The sequence below is a fragment of the Cavia porcellus genome, unplaced genomic scaffold (assembly GCF_034190915.1).
Source record: "Cavia porcellus strain 051 isolate PalLab524CR breed Dunkin Hartley unplaced genomic scaffold, mCavPor4.1 scaffold_1, whole genome shotgun sequence".
Classification (NCBI taxonomy): domain Eukaryota; kingdom Metazoa; phylum Chordata; class Mammalia; order Rodentia; family Caviidae; genus Cavia; species Cavia porcellus.
The window spans coordinates 45695461-45712036 of NW_026947484.1; the positions used below are offsets into that span (position 1 = coordinate 45695461).

The 16576-nt window shown below is 37.6% G+C and overlaps 1 protein-coding gene across 5 annotated transcripts in view; it reads left to right on the forward strand.

Moving 5' to 3' along the window:
- Positions 1-15801, forward strand: part of Atl1 (atlastin GTPase 1) — a 93639-nt gene extending 77838 nt beyond the window's left edge. For 4 of the 5 annotated variants that reach the window (XM_003471924.5, XM_063247430.1, XM_063247437.1 and 1 more), the window contains exons 8-15: positions 4166-4258; positions 5241-5379; positions 7350-7477; positions 8570-8626; positions 10011-10082; positions 11977-12408; positions 13514-13528; positions 15345-15801. In XM_003471924.5, coding sequence (XP_003471972.3) covers positions 4166-4258; positions 5241-5379; positions 7350-7477; positions 8570-8626; positions 10011-10082; positions 11977-12408; positions 13514-13528; positions 15345-15455 — 1047 coding nt within the window. In that variant the 3' untranslated portion in view covers positions 15456-15801. The remainder of the gene's footprint in view (positions 1-4165; positions 4259-5240; positions 5380-7349; positions 7478-8569; positions 8627-10010; positions 10083-11976; positions 12409-13513; positions 13529-15344) is intronic. The other variant, XM_063247425.1, reaches the window with a different exon arrangement.
- Positions 15802-16576: the final 775 nt, after the last annotated feature.

The following is a 16576-nucleotide window of genomic DNA, read 5'->3' on the forward strand; positions in this document are numbered from 1 at the left end:
GTATAGTGTTTACACATGCAAGTCTGATTTATTTCACTTATGAATATGGTTTTTAGTTGCATCCATTTACCTTAAGAGCCTCAAGTTTATCCTTCTTTATGGCTGAATGGTATTCTGTTGTATAAAAATACCACATTTTTTTCCCATTCCTCAGTTGATGGGCACTTGGATTGTTTCCCAAATCTGAATATTACGAATTGTGAGCTATAAACATGGTACACATATATCGCTGTGGCGTGATGTTTTCAGTTCTGGGAAGATACCCAGAAGGGGAATAGCTGGGTCGAATGGAACCTTTAACCCTAGTTTTTTGAGGAGTCTCCATACTGATTTCCACAGTGGCTGCACAGGTCTACACTCGTACCAACAGTGGAGCCATGTTCCTTTTTCCCCACAGCCCCACCAACATTTGTTATTGGTTGATTTCTTGATGTTAGCCATTCTTTCTGGAATGACATGATATCTCAGTGTTGTTTTAATTTACATTTCTCAAATGACCATTGATGTTGAATATTTTTTCATATATTTATTTGCCATCTGTATTTCTTTATCTGAGAATTGTGTATTCGTCTCAGATACCCATTTTTGGACTGGGTCTTTGAATTTGGGAGGCTAAATTCTTTATACTTTCTATGTAAAAGTCCTTTGTCTGAGAGACAGTTGGCAAAAATCTTTTGCTAATCTGTGGGCTTTCTCTTCACTCTGCTGGTGATTTCTTTTGATATGCAAAAACTTTTTAATAAGATGAGATCCCAGTTGTTGATTCTTTGAAGTGCTTCCTGTACAGTTTAGTTTTTGTTCATGAACTTTGCTTACCCCTATATCCTCAACATTTCTACCTACTTTGTCTTCTAGTAGATTTAGTGTTTCTGTTTTAATATTCTTTGATCCTTTTTTATTTTAGTGCATGGTAATAGACATGAAACCAATGTTTTTGAAGAAATGTTTGATTCTAAGTCTGGAATAGGAAATGAACTTGACATATCTTTTGAGAAAAAAAAGTATAACAATGTTAGTTTTTCTGGATTTCTTTGTATGGTTTGTGATATTTTTCAAAAGGTTTTGAAATTTGTAGTTAAAGAGACTATAGAAGAAAAATTCCAACAAATTAAATTCAAATCTTCGTATTATATGCCTAGGAAAAACTGATAAGTTTCAGTCAATATGACAATATATTCAGTAAAGTTATTGATCTTTCAAAGACAAGGATTCTGCACAGAATTTCCCATACTAACAGTCAGTGAGTAAGAACAGAAGAATAACTGACAAAGTGGTAAAAGTGTCACCCCAAGAATTTTATATAGTCATCTAATTTTTCCATTAAAAGTAACATTTTCTTAATGTATTTAGGCCGTGGATTTAGCTCAGCGGCATAAGCACCTGCCTGGTAAGTGCAAGGTCGTGAGTTCAATCCCTGGTACCAAAAAAAAAAAAAAAAAAAAATTAAAAAAAAAAGAATGTATTTAGGAGATACAGTAGCCCTAATGTTTTTTGACAAACTACATGATGAAATCCAGCTAGCTTTGATTTTATTGAAAATGAAGGCTCAGGCATGGTGAAGTTGCAGTGAAAAGATTTTGAGTTGAGTCAAAATTCAGTTCTACAACCAACCAATTGAGAGTACTGATTTCAGAGTATAATGAAAATATTTTAAACCTTGACACTGCAAAATTGGTATGTAAGAAATTAGAAAATGATTTATTCAACAAATATAAACTAAGCAAATCCTGCGCCAAGCACTCTATTAGTTCCTAGGAATGCTATGGACAACAAAGAGATTGAATTTTCACCTTCAATGTATAATCATTGGGCCATAACACTACAGTACTGGAGTGAGTGTTTGTGTCTAGGTCCCAGTTCTCCCCTTCTTACAGCTCAATGCTGGAACTCTTCTTTCCTATGGAGAGTCTGCTCCCTTTGGTTCAGGTGAGGGGTTGTTAATGCAGACTGTCTCATGTCCCTGGCTGGTGGACTGGGAAAGTGATCCAGGGTAGAACATTCCCTGGAAATTTCCTGACGTAACTGTCATAAAAACTGAATTGCGTTGGTGTTAAAGAGGATGTACATCTGGATTTCAGTGATCATCTTGGCTGTCATGTAAAAAGGACTGATGAGTCAGAAAAAAAGAACTCACCTTTGTAGTTATGGAATGGATTATAAATCCTCTGTTTTTCAACTTCAGCTTGAAGAAGTTCCATTAAAATTCTAGTATGACAAGTAGTATGATGGGGAAAGAACAGGGCAATACAGGAGCACATCGCAGAAGCACATATGTAAATTACTTCTGCTTAAATTGCAATCTAATTTATCATATCTTTCAATAGTCTTTGTATCTTAAAAGTTTATATACAAACTTCTATTTGTGTTATTTCAAAGTAATGGTTTAAAAAATAGATGAAAGGGAAAAGCGGTCAGAATGCTAATTTGCTCATGACAGAAAATTAAAGGTGAAACATATTTTAAAAATATGACTTTGAGTCAGTAAGGAAAGGGAGACCAGCCAGTAACTTTGTGCATCTACAGTAGGATTGACTTAGTTATTTTTTGTGTTGCTGAGACAAAACACCTACCACTCAAAGTTAAAAGAGGAAAGGTTTATTTAGCTCACGGTTTATGGAAGTTTCAGTCACATTCTGCTGGCTCCAAGGCAGAGTGCTATGGCTGACGGGCATCGCAGAGGAGAAACAGCTCTTGGCATGACAGGCGGAGGCATACAGCCTGCCTTCCATCCTTACCTTTGTATTCCATCCAGACTGTCAGCTTGTTGATTGGTACCACCCACACCTAGGATGGGCCTTCCCATTATCCACATCCAGCAATTTAGTCATCATGCACTGTTAATCTATATCACACCTGAGATCCAGCCACCTCTGAAAAGCCCACCTATCAGCACATGAGGCTTCAGAGGGCATGTAGGTACAACCGTTGATAAGCACGAATTAGTAATTCACATAATGGATAATACATAGTGATGACTATGAATGACAAATGACTATGCAATAATGTAATGAATCTCATAATGAAAGGAGTGAAAAATAACCCGTGCTTTTTAGAAGTCAAGATAGTGGTTACCCGTGAGCAATGAGTCACAACTAGAAAAATGTAAGAATAGGGACTTGTGAGATGATAAATATTCTGTTTCTTGATCTAGTTTCTGGTTACATGGAGAATTCAGTTTGTGAACATCTGTTAAGCTATGCAGTCATATATGAAATTTTAATATGTAGCCTATATTTCAACAATGAGTTTAAAAACACGATTCCTAGCTTAAGGTTTTTCTTTTTCTTCAGAAAAATCTTCTTCACCATATTTTATGGTGAAAAGTCAGCAGTATCTTGAATTTCAGCCAGACAGTACTTGAAAGTCAGCAATCTCGTGGTGGGTGGTGTTGGGAACTAAACCACTGCCAGTACTTTCCATTGAGCTACATCCCAGGCTGGGCTTGAACGTGTGACCTTCCGACCTCAGCTTCCCAGTGCTGGGATCACAGGCATGTGCCACCATGCCTGGCAAAAGTCAGAAATATCTTAAATGTCATCTCAATTTCCATTTTGTCAATTTCAAGTATATTTTAATATTTTAATTTAAAATGCAACATATAAAACAAAATCATGTTTTATAAAATTTTTTTCTCCTTTTAAAAATATCCCTGCACTATCCCATTGTTAACGTTGCATCCAGATGAGATTTGGGGTACATTTAAAAATTTCTTTTCTGGACCTTGGTATATAATTTGAACTTTTATGAGAAGAATGCGTGTGTCAGTTCTGTAAGATATGTATGTATCCCCTCTATAAAAATATGAACATAACTGAAGACAGGAATTACAGCTTCTGCTCACATTCTGCCATAGTCATCAAAAAGGAAGATCCATGGGAGCGTTCTACGCAAAATCTGATTACAACCATGTAGGTCCATCTGACTAGTTCAAGTCACCTGTTTCTTCCCTGTGTGTGTGGTGCCTTCACTTTGGCAACCAGTAGGCAAATTTTTGTTCACCCTTAGCATGAGTGACTGTTTGGAAACTTTCAAGGATTGCTCTTCAATTCCATAGTGCAGTAACGAATACTATTCAGATAACAATGACATTAAAATATGTTTAAATAAAAAGCAGATAGCAGCACTTTTAAGTCTTCTTATCAAATCCTTTCTTATCACTTTTCAGAGTTTGATATTTCTTGTTCGAGACTGGAGTTTCCCATATGAATTTTCATATGGGGCTGATGGTGGTGCCAAATTCTTAGAAAAACGCCTCAAGGTTAGTTGGATATTTAATTGAATACATGACAGTTTTACCTGTAGTAATCTAAAGTTAATTTTTAGAAGATTTACTACATAGATATCCAAACTACTTGCAGAGTTATAACTTAAACATTATTAATAATTTTGATATAGAATTCTTTCATGGGGATCTATGAAATAATCATTTCTAAAGATAAAATCTTTGCTTTGAAAAATTAAAACAGTACAACTATCTGGGGGCACTTTTAGTAGGCAAAGAAATGTCTAATTGTGAATTCCCAAATCAGTCCTAGAACATATGATGGATGGAAATGAGAAGGGCTCTACTTCCTGAGTCGTGATTGTCCAATATTGTGTGAATTGTTTTGGCAGTGGGCAGAAACCACAAAAAATACCTCAAGAGAAATCAGGAGGAAAGTTGAAGTTTTAAAAAATCTACTTGAGTATCAAGATCTATAAGCCTAGCTTTTTTTAGGTTTATTGTTACTTGTAGAGTAGTTTGTCTACACTACAGACTGTCAAATGCATACCCTAAGAAGCGACTAGTTGAACTTACACGTAAACAACCATTCAGATGCCTCTCTAGAATTTAAGTGTGTACCTTACCAAGCAATAGGAAGCTGCCTTGACTATCTGAAAAAAAAAGTAGGAACCTTTTATGATCTATTTGTGCTCTCTATGAGCACTTTGAAATAAAATTTGAATTTGTAAGAACTGGAGTAAAACTAATTTGTGTTAGAAATGGGAAGGCCCATCTGGGTAGTGTAAGGGTAGATGCTTGCTAACTGGAATGACTGTACCGTGTTTACTGTACTTAGATATTGCTCTTAGAACAGTTTCACCCAGAACTCCTCTCTCTTTAGTATAACAGCCCATTAACGTCATTTTAGTCACTATGGGACCAAACACAGTAAATACAAGATGCCACCAAATTCCTTTGCCTTCGTTCAGTTTATGTTGCAAGTAAGTACGTTTCACTTCAGAACAATTTACCGCAGGTCTCAGGGAACCAGCATGAAGAACTGCAGAATGTTCGGAAGCACATCCATTCCTGTTTCACCAACATTTCCTGTTTTCTGCTACCTCATCCTGGCCTAAAAGTAGCTACCAACCCAAACTTCGATGGAAAATTAAAAGGTTTGTCTGCCTTTTAATGACTATGTTGGATCATTTAGCCAGATGATAAAATATCATTTTATTTCCTGGGCTTACTGCTGCTAGTTCTGTGTACCCACAGAGATGAGGCTGATGATTAGAAATTGCCAGAAAAATGGGGAATCCTGGGCTGGCCCTCGAATTCCTCCTCAGTGAACGGTAGGATTGTGTGGATGTGGCATGTGTGTACTGCCTGTGAAAACAGAGTTCTAGCTACCCTACAGACTGCCTCCCTTACTCTCTCTCCTCTGTGCACCAAGAAGGCCGCTTAACAGCTTTGTGCATAATTTTCCTTACTTACATTAAAAGTGAAAAACCGAACGTTTAAATTTGGTTATGAACTTACTAAACTTACTACTGAACTTACTAAATTACATAATTAAGAGGCTGAAAGAAACATTGCATAGTATTGAATTTAGGTTCTTTAGAGGTGATAGTGAAGAATTTAATTATAAATTATTAAAAACTCCTAAAAGTGAAATCATTTCTGAATGATAACCAATTTCCACAAAACAAAAACACAGTGTTTTTCACATAGTATGTGGTTAAGAGTGTACAGTTACACACTCTTTAACAGCAGTAGACTGTTTTATATTCCAAAACAGCTTAACCTATATTTTAAAAAGATGCAGGTGGAGGTAAGGGTCTGCAGAAACAGAAGTTGGTCTTTCCCCAGGAGAGTCCCCGGACTCGGGACATACTTTGCAGTGACAAGGGAGTACAGAGACATTTCTGAGTTTTTTACTTGTATGCTAGCACTGAATGTACCACAGAGCTCCGGCTCTTAAGGAATTGCTGTGGACTTTCTGTATTGCATAAGGGTTAGATAGTCACAAGTTTTTCAGGAGAATTTCTGTCAAAGGAATTTAAAATTGCTTTTAAAAAAAAACCAAAACAACAATCTAAGTTGGATCCAGTTTGAGAAACTGAGAGATATGAAAAGCAAAAGTATTTTTCCCCTGTAGCCATGGCATCTAGTCCCAGACACCTTACATTTTATTTTGGTAGTTAATACCATAAGTAGAATCCCAGATTTCTCCATATTCAACATGCTTTTTACACATTTAAAATTGTCACCTTTTTAGAACAAAACAGATAGCAGTAAGCACATATTAACCCATGGATGCTGGGTCCTGTAATTTCACCTGTCACTGGTAAACTCCAACCCACCAGGAAACACACAGACTTTTGATATTGTGCAGTTACCTAGTTTGAATAAATTACATAAAAAAAGGGCTTCCACAAAGCCTGCCTTTCTTCTCTGGAGTGAGGAGCTGTAAACAAGCAGGGGAGTAACAGGCCTTTATTGGGACAGAAAAGTACTCTGACTTGTTCCATGATGTTGTATACCGTCACATTTCTTAAATTAACTGATGCAGCTTCCCGTGAATGAGCTCAGGAGTGTTGAAGACAGGTCATGCAAATATAGAATCCTACTTTTATTAACATTTGCTCTCTCTCAGATTTTACCAACGTGTGTATCGCATTCGATCTGCAAAATTCAGTATCGATAGCTCTCTGTTAAGTCGTGAGTTTACTACAGTAGCTAGCCTGGGAGAAAGAAACAAAAGCTGCCTGCAGTTGACCTAAAAGTTCCATTTTAATAAGGCTTTTATAACCTAAGGATTACTGCTAAATCTGTTTCATGTACAGAAATGTTCTAACTTGCCTCCGTGTTTGCTCGGGAGCTTTGAAAGTTTACCTTCGGTGGTTTTCCGTTCCACCTGGAGTCTTGGAATTCCGTGGGCTTTCTGCCCAGGATATCTTCTTGGCTGGCCATGCTGCTCTCCACTGGGCTGGCATGATTGTCTCTGGGGAAGAAAAGGCTGATAATAGTTGCTCCTCTACTGTTTCACACACAGAAATAATTTTCTAGCTCATTATCAGTTGTGACCTCTGTTATGGTTACTGGTTTCCCTTGGTTCCTCACAGTATTTGCTTTTTACTTGTAGAAATAGACGACGAATTCATCAAAAACTTGAAAATACTGATTCCTTGGTTGCTTAGTCCTGAGAACCTTGACATCAAAGAAATTAATGGGAATAAAATCACCTGCCGCGGCCTGGTGGAGTACTTCAAGGTACCGCGCGCCTCCAGAGCAGTGCGTCTGCGCTCTGCAGCCCAGTGCCACAAGCCAGAGCTCTACCCTGGGGGTCGGGAAAGGATTTGAAACCCAGACGCTTGCTGCATTTTTTTTCCTTGAGAAAACTCCTTAGAGATAACTTTACTGTTTCCTTTTATCCTGAAGGAAATGTGTTGAAGTGTTTGTGTTTTGTTTTGGTTTGGTTTGGTTTGGTTTGTCTGGAAAGTTTTCCAGGGCCCCTGATTGCTACTGAGTTCTCCTTTCATTCTGAAGGTGTTCCCCAAAGGGACTGGGCCTTCTTGGGGGGTGGGGGGTTCTGTCACACTTCCTGCTGTCATGCTGAGAGGCAATTTGAAGTAGAATTATTTTACCAGTTTACCTTAGTTACCACTGAATACTTCTTACCAACTTATGTATTTGGTGGAGAATTTCAATCTAATTTGTGGATTGTTACTCCAAGATACTAATTTTTAAAATTCATGTTTTAGCGGGGCATGGTGGCACACACCTGTAATCCCAGCACTTGGGAGGTTGAGGCAGGATGATTGCCGTGAGTTTGAGGCCAGCCTGGGCTAGTGAGAGCCTGTCTCAAAACAAAATAAAATATCAAGTAACATCAGAATTCATAGTTTATCATTTCAGATGCTGTCCTATACTTACTTTCACACTCACCACAATAAATGACATTATTTATCTAACACTTTAACTTTTACTGCAACACTGTGAAGGAATTCACAATTTGGTAAAAAGTAGGAGCCTTATACAAGCTGTGATGAAGCAGGGCACAGCTTCCTGTGCGTACCTGAAAGAGGAAGCAGCGGACAGCAGGGGGATCTGAGCAAGTTTTGAAGGAGATGAGGTGAGCCTTGCAGACAGGTGGGATTGCCTCGTGGAGATGTGTGAAAAGGACAGTCAGGAAAATGGGGAAAACATGAGCTAAAAAAGCAAACAGTACAGTATGAGAAAGAGATAATAGCTCTAAGTTCCTGAAAATAGTTTTGAAACATCAAGACCTTCAAATGTGATTTAATGTCATTAGAGAAATACTGAGTGGAATTACTTGGTAACGGGTTCTTTTCTTTTCCTTAGGCTTACATAAAGATCTATCAAGGTGAAGAATTACCACATCCCAAATCCATGTTGCAGGTATTTATTAATCGGGAGGCATGATGCTTTAAAACATGCTTGTCACTAAATCAGAGCTTTCCTTCTTGAGTTCACATACATGCCAATCCACTACAAATAACTCAGAAATATTGGCTAGAATGATTTATTGTAAAGTTATTTCCTAAATAATTAACTCCCCGGGCAAACAGGAAAAATATTCGGTATTTATATTCCATGTCATTTCGGAAATATATAAGACTGGCCCAGATCATGTCCATCCACTGTGCTTCAACCCCCTTGTCCTTACTCCAGCATCCTCCCCACTCCCCAAAAGTCCCTCTTAACTTTGCTCTGTCCCCTCTCCCCCTTCCGTCTCTAGTGAACATTATTCCATTCCATACTTCTGCAAGGCTGATTTACTGGTTTCCTTAAATGTGTGAGAACATGTGGTATTTTTCTTTTGCTTTTTGGCTTATTTCACTCAACATAATTATCTCCAGTTCAATCCATGTTGCTGCAAATGACAGGATTTCATATTTTTTTAATGTGACTCAGTATTCCATTGTATTAGTGTCAGGGTTGATTCCATATTTTAGTTATTATAAGTAGTGCTACAATGCATATGGCAGTGCAGGTGTCTTTTTGGCATAAATATTGCATCACCTTTGCAGATGTGCCCTGCAGCAGGGCTGCTGGATCGCATGGGAGTTCTTCATATTTGAGGAATCACCATACTGTTTTCTGCAATGGCGTAACTTACCTACATTCCCTCCAACAGTATACAGAAGGGCGCAATCACATATACATACTCCACTGAGATACACATTTGTTTTTGGCTTTGTTTTATTTTGCAACATTGAGAATTGAAAGAGATACAAACACTGTACTACACAGTTTTCATTCTCTTTGTACTGAATTTGTTTAGAAAACACACCATGATTTAGATTCACATATGTAAGAGGAAGTAGATAAACAAGGCCAAGTTTTAAGTATGTAATCTTCACAATTAAATATTAAAAAGAAAAAACTAGTTTTCTTTAGTTTAAAAAAATGTGAGTTTTTATGTTTCCATTTTGCTATCAGTAACATACAATGTTTCCCATGGATTTGGGTTTAGAGACCTCCCCATTCCACCTACCACACTGGATGAGGAACTAAAAGCATTTCTTGAGAGGAAAAACCTTCTAAATGAAAATTCACTTTAGGATTACAACTTACTGAGTAAAATCTATGTTTTCTGTGTCTTGAAATTTTAATCTTACTAATTTAAAAATGTAGTGGAAATATTTCAAGTTTTAAATTATCTGATGACTTTTGGTTTGTTGTACATTTCTCGCACACGGTCCTCTGCACTGTGAGCTGCCCAGGGAGCTCTAATGCACGTGAACCCCGACTTACAGTGTAATTTATACCTTGTCCAAAGGCCACAGCAGAAGCTAACAATTTAGCAGCCGTTGCAACTGCCAAGGACACATATAACAGAAAGATGGAAGAGGTAAGAATTAAATATTTTAAATACTGTTTTAAGTAAAGCCCATTCTTTTGCATTGAATTCATCATCTCCTTACGTTACACATGCAAAGAGGTTGTTTTTACTTTCAGCCTATATGCATAGTTTTGTATTCCTAAAATATTTTTAAAACACAAGAACATTATGGATGCATGATTTTAAAGGGTTTTGTCAATATTATACATTCCCATTCAGATTCATGACCTTGCACTTGCCAGGCAGGCGCTGGAGCCACTGATCTACATCACCAGCCCGAGCTAAACCCCGGCCGGCCCTCTTCCCAGTGTTTGTAAGATCTAGTGGTTAGGATAACATGTGCTGCTCTGCCCACCGTGCCCCTTCCATTTTACACTTACATTCTGTAAAGATAAAGCCTTCCAGGAAAAAAAGACATCAAACATCAAGGACTAATGTTTTATATACTGTATTTCCTCATTTTTAGTTTTAACTAATATGATAGGTTTTCCTCCTCCCTAAAATCAAAATTACATCCAAAATTTATGCAGTTTTAGGATCAAGGGAAACGTAGGTCTATATAGACTGGCATTTATGGTGTAAATAGAGGACAATCAGAAAAAGTATGTTCAATATAATTAAATCTCATATAACCAAAATGAATGGTGTAGTTAACTGAGATTTACCTTGTAACTTTTCAAAGACTGTGGTTCAAAAACATGTAATATGCTCCTAGACTCTGGAAGAAAACATTCAACAGGCTCTATTCAGAGTAAAGTCAGTGAAACTCCCAAAGAAAATTTTATGTTTCACAATTTGACTTTGAGAGCTATATAGAACTGATTATTCTTAAAATGTCCACTAGTAAAATTTATTTCAGTGTAGTTAGATTTCCTGCAGAAACTGGAATGGAAGCAATTTCTTGGCTCTGGATTCATTCTGTGAATGAACTCAGTTTGCACGCCAAATTTCAAAAAGGTGGTGCCTTTTCAGCCTGAGGGGCAGGGATTAAGTCATAGATAGTATTTCCCGTGTCAAAAAGAGAGTAAAACTTAAGAATGACTTAGTATATAAGCCACTGGCACAGTACCAGCTACACTTAATACTTATACCTCACAGATATGGGGGTGGAAAAATGTGGGTTGAGAGACAGGTGGGCTGCTGCTTCGTATGTGATGCTTAAGAACAGCAAAATGTTCTGAGAAAATTGTCATTAGGAAATATGGTCTCTGCAGACACCACACTGCACACTTAACAAACCCAGATGTCTTAGGTTATTCAATATGGTTTCAATACAGCCCAGAGCCGAGGTAAATGGAAGAGAGGGATGTGGCTGCTGCCAACAGCACAGCACACCGCTTCAGTCAGCTTTTTTTAAAAATAGAAATGTTCTATAATGACAAAAAGTAAACACACAGACGAGTCATCAAGCATTACTACACTGAGCATAAAAGTACATGCTGTACCTAGGTGTGGGTGCACACATACATACGTTTACTTACTTGGTGGTGGTGGTCCAAGGAATCAAACTTGGCACTCTCTACCACAGAGCTAAGTCTCCAGCCCTTGGGCCCTTTTTTATTTTTATTAAAAAATTGAGAGGGTCTTGCTAAGTTGTCCAGGTGAGACTTGAACCTGTGATCCCCAAGCCTCAGCCTCCTTAGGTGTGAGGATTACAGGGCATGTGCACTGTGCCCAGCTGTGTGACACACAGTATTTATAAGTGGCTGGCAAAGCAGGTTTACATCAGCATCACCATTGAGTAATGAGACATACTATACTTCATCACAGCCCCAGTGACACCATTGATTCAAACATCTTTACACAGCGTATGACTGTGTTAATGTGTTTTGAGAAAGTCAGCTAGCTAAATGAAAAATTTTGAGTCATCAACTTACTCTGTATACTTGTCTATCTGATACAGATTTGTGGAGGCGACAAACCATTTCTGGCTCCCAATGACCTGCAGACCAAGCACCTGCAGCTTAAAGAAGAGTCTGTGAAGCTGTTCCGAGGGGTGAAGAAGATGGGCGGGGAAGAGTTCAGCCGGCGTTACCTGCAGCAGTTGGAGAGTGAAATAGATGAACTCTACATCCAGTATATTAAGCACAATGATAGCAAAAACATCTTCCACGCAGCTCGAACCCCGGCCACACTGTTTGTTGTCATCTTTATCACGTATGTGATTGCTGGGGTGACTGGGTTCATTGGCTTGGACATCATAGCCAGCTTGTGCAATATGATCATGGGACTGACCCTCATCACCTTGTGCACCTGGGCCTACATCCGGTACTCCGGGGAATACCGAGAACTCGGCGCTGTCATAGACCAGGTGGCTGCAGCTTTGTGGGACCAGGTAGGAGCATACTTCATTTTCTTCGGCTTAGGTCAGCACCCATTTGAATGTCATCTGTGTAACAGGCCTTGCATCAGAAGCTGAAAAGCATCCAAATAAATGTGACTTGGGCCCAGTCTGCAAAATTTTGTCGTCTGGCATCATGGCAAGATAGAGTATGTGAAGTCCTACACCACTGTTTTCCAATTCATATTTCAGTGTATTAAAAATACTTAGATGAGGCAGTGTTTTCTTCTTCAGAACTGCTAAGTGAGCAAAGCTTATTTATTTAGCTGATTAAGACATGTAACAGTCTACCATTTGACTAGCATGGACTTTGTTAGGAGCACATATAAACCTAAGTCATCACATCATTCCTTTTTGCCATCAACTCCTAAAAGCAGTAACAAGGCACTGCAGACTGTCTTTGGACCAGATTTTTACCCGAGCTGATTAGCTGCTCATGACTAGCTGTTTTCTCTGGTCCACTCAGCCATTTCAGAAGGTCAGGGCCATGATAGTACACTAAATAATTGATTAGGGACAGGACAGACAGTTATAGATACACCCACAACAATGATCATCTCACTGTATCATTCTGGAGTTGACTTTAGTTCATGAAAATTCAGGGACATTTAGTGAAGTTAAAGGTGAGAATCTCCATAAAACGGATTTAAGAGTTTAAACGTATGTAGTCTGCGGGTAACAAGTAATAGCTATAATTCACAGTTTTCTCAATGAACATCCCTGTGTATATTCCACAATAAAATACAACTGATGCCTTTAATGTCTGACTTTAAATCTAGGTGGGAATGAAGTAAAAACTCGGTCCTTGCTTGAAGCAGTCCCTCACCCTCAAAAAGCTGAAGATGGGCTATTTGAGATAAATCTCAAAACTCCCCTAGACTATGATGCTGAAATCTACCAGAAATACAGATTTTTATTTGTAAAAAGACTGATAAAATATATGCTCTAAACTGAAAAATCTTCAGGAATATTTGTTCTTAAATGCTCACAAACTAAATAAATTAAATGTGTATCATAAACAAAGTTGAATATCCTAATGCTATTAATAAAGCCCAATATATACTTTTCTTTTTTCCTTTTTAAACTGCCTTTGCCACAGGGAAGCACGAATGAGGTAAGTTGAACTTTTTTTTTTTAAGAGCTCTATATTTATAAACACTGAAGTATTTTTATTAATGACTAGCCATTAAGATATCAATGTACTGGGGCTGAGGATTTAGCTCAGTGGCATAAGCACCTGCCTTGCAAGCAGGCGGTCATGAGTTTGATCCCTGGTACCGATAAAAAGAAAAAAAAAAAAAAAAAGATATCAATGTACTGTAGAGTAGTCTTCAGTAACTACTACTTCTGAGTTTTTAATTATGAATTTTTAATGTATTCCAAACACGTATAATTTGACTTGCAGCACATACACACACAAAAAACTGATCAGCCTGAAAGAGTATTCATCTCCTGAATGCGTAAAAAATTTCAAGTTTCTTAAGCTGCCGAGTGAAACAAGCAGTTAAAAGGACTGAGTTAATTTAATTCCTGAAGGTATAGCTGCAACCGGCAGTGGCTGTAAGTTTGGCTCTGAGCGAGTTACCCACACCACTGTAAGCAGGTTCTTTGCCGCCACAGCTCTCCTGCCTGGCCTTGCACTGGCCTGTGAACCAGGGTTCGGTTCCCACTCTGTGCTGCTATGTATGCAGGACCCTGCACGCGCTCTCAGGAAGCTAGCAGTTTTCACACTAAGAAAAATGACCTCAGTGGAGTCTTTCAGGTTAATTATCATCAGAGAAGAAAACCTGATTTTAAGCAACTACAGAAATAGCATGTAATTTTTCCCTCAGTTTCTGCAGTACCATATAACTGGATTATGTTCTCCAAATATCAATCAGACATTTAATATTTACAAGTCAATAAGAAATTACTTTATGTAAAACTCAGTAAAAGTTCGCTAAAATAGCAAAAACAAATTTTAACTTTGGTAAAATGAAAACAGACTCACAGAGAAGAAACAGGGCATGTCTTGGGAATAGATTACTATTTAAAGGATATAAAGCTTTTTTTTTTTTTTAATCAGTACCAGGGATCGAACTCACAACCAGGCGCTTGCAATGCAGAGGCTTATGCTGCTGAGCTAAATCTCTGGCCCCGGATATAAAGCTTTTATCTGCCTCTGTAAAATATTCAAGAACTTTTTACAGACTGTAGCACTAAACTCCACATGTTAGGAAGAATTGAGTGTTCAGTACATGCAGGTCAGGGAAGAGATGACTCACATAGTTGGGTGGGGGGCAGGCATTTATGGGCACCTAAGTAAAACAATATACAGCTTGCTACAATTCCTAGGATTCCAACACAGTTACAAGGATACATAGAACAATCAGAGGCAGTTTCAGTAAGGAAAGCTTTCTGAGGTGGTGTTGCTGAGTACCTTTTATAACACAAACCAAGTGACTGACGCAAGGCAAGAAAGCACAGGAAGCAGGGATCCAAGGGTGGGAGCAAGGACAAGGACGAGGCGGCCTGTGTGCAGAATTGCTCAGCCACATCCGGAAGGAAGGGTAAATAAAACTGGTCCTGATCTGGAAAATACTGGCAGTCAGAAGGTACGAGCTCTATCTATGACTTCTCTAAAACTGCCAGTGCTCACAATACGAATGCTCCACACAGCTCTGAAGCACAACAGTTGGGAAGCAATGCTCCAGGAAGCACACCAGGTAGAAGGAAATGCAGTCTGAGAATAAAACATTACCATGAAGATCACTCCACAAGAGACCACACATGCTGGGAAGGCCAAAATAAATTACTCGTTTAGGTCTTCCACAGAGTGATGATATAAAAGATTCCAAATTCAGCATGCTAAATTTTAGTTTCATAAAGTAAAAAGGGAAACTTTTATGTGTTTGATAAAATGTTTTATAATCCTGATTCTTGTATTCTAGGCTTTATACAAGCTTTACAGTGCAGCAGCAACCCACAGACATCTGTATCATCAAGCTTTTCCTGCACCAAAGTCAGAAGCTACTGAACAATCAGAAAAGAAGAAAATTTAAGCCAAATTTTAAAAATACAAGTGCATGACCAGCTGTCAGTTAAATACTGTTTTTTGTTTCCATGCAAACATTCAAAGTGCTTCCATGAGAACAGAATAAAATACCATACACTCCAAGACTGCATAAAGGTTTAGTTCCTTTACTCCAGTGTTTAATAAGCAGATGTGTGTATGCATGGTTATACTATTTTGTTAACATGTACAGTTTCCTGATTTCTGTCTTTAAATATGCTGTTATCATTTAAGGTATTTGTGTATTTATGATGAGAGTACATGTGTTCTGCTTGAATTTATTAAATTCTCCTACTGGGTTATAATTAAACCATGCAGTGGTATTACTCTGGAAATGCTCATTTAATTTCTATAGAAAAAATTTTTATTGATTTCACACAGTTGTTAAAGCCACAGCATCATCATTCAGCAGGCTTGATTTGACCTATATGATCCTACTCTTACCATGAGTTCCTAGTTACTTTAAAATACATTTAATGTGTTTAAGCTTTTGTTGCTTTACCAGAAACTATATATGCTTCTTTTATATTATGATTTAATATAGAATGTAAAGCCTCTTGATCAAAAATGCACAAAAAAAATCACTTTGTATATGTATTTGGGTTTCACTGCATTGTATATTTTTTCATTTGGTACACAAATGTATTCTTCATAGGTTTATTCTTTTCTCTTTCTTTTTTTTTTTTTTTTTTATTTATTTAAAGAAAAGGAAACGAAAAAAAAAATACATGGAGATTAAAGAAAAAAAGGGTAGAAAAATAATACTAAATTACAGACAAACAAAAGGTAAGAAATTGCCAGTTGATAAGTTACAAATTGTCTTCTTCGAAATGGCTGTTTAGGTTATAGAATTAAAGTATTTAGAATGACATTCAAAAAAGTGACCCTACAAAAATAGGTTTATTCTTTTAACATGTGAACTAGTTAAAGTTTACTCTGGTTCCTAACATTAAAACCTAACATTAAAACATATGCTTAATGAATTTGGAAATGTCTGTAAGGTGCAGACATAAAATGATGGAAGTTATCTGCTTTTTTACTGAAGATTCACTATTGTCTGTTGACAGTGTTAGAATTTCATTTAAAGAAACATGCTAATCTCTTTAGGTA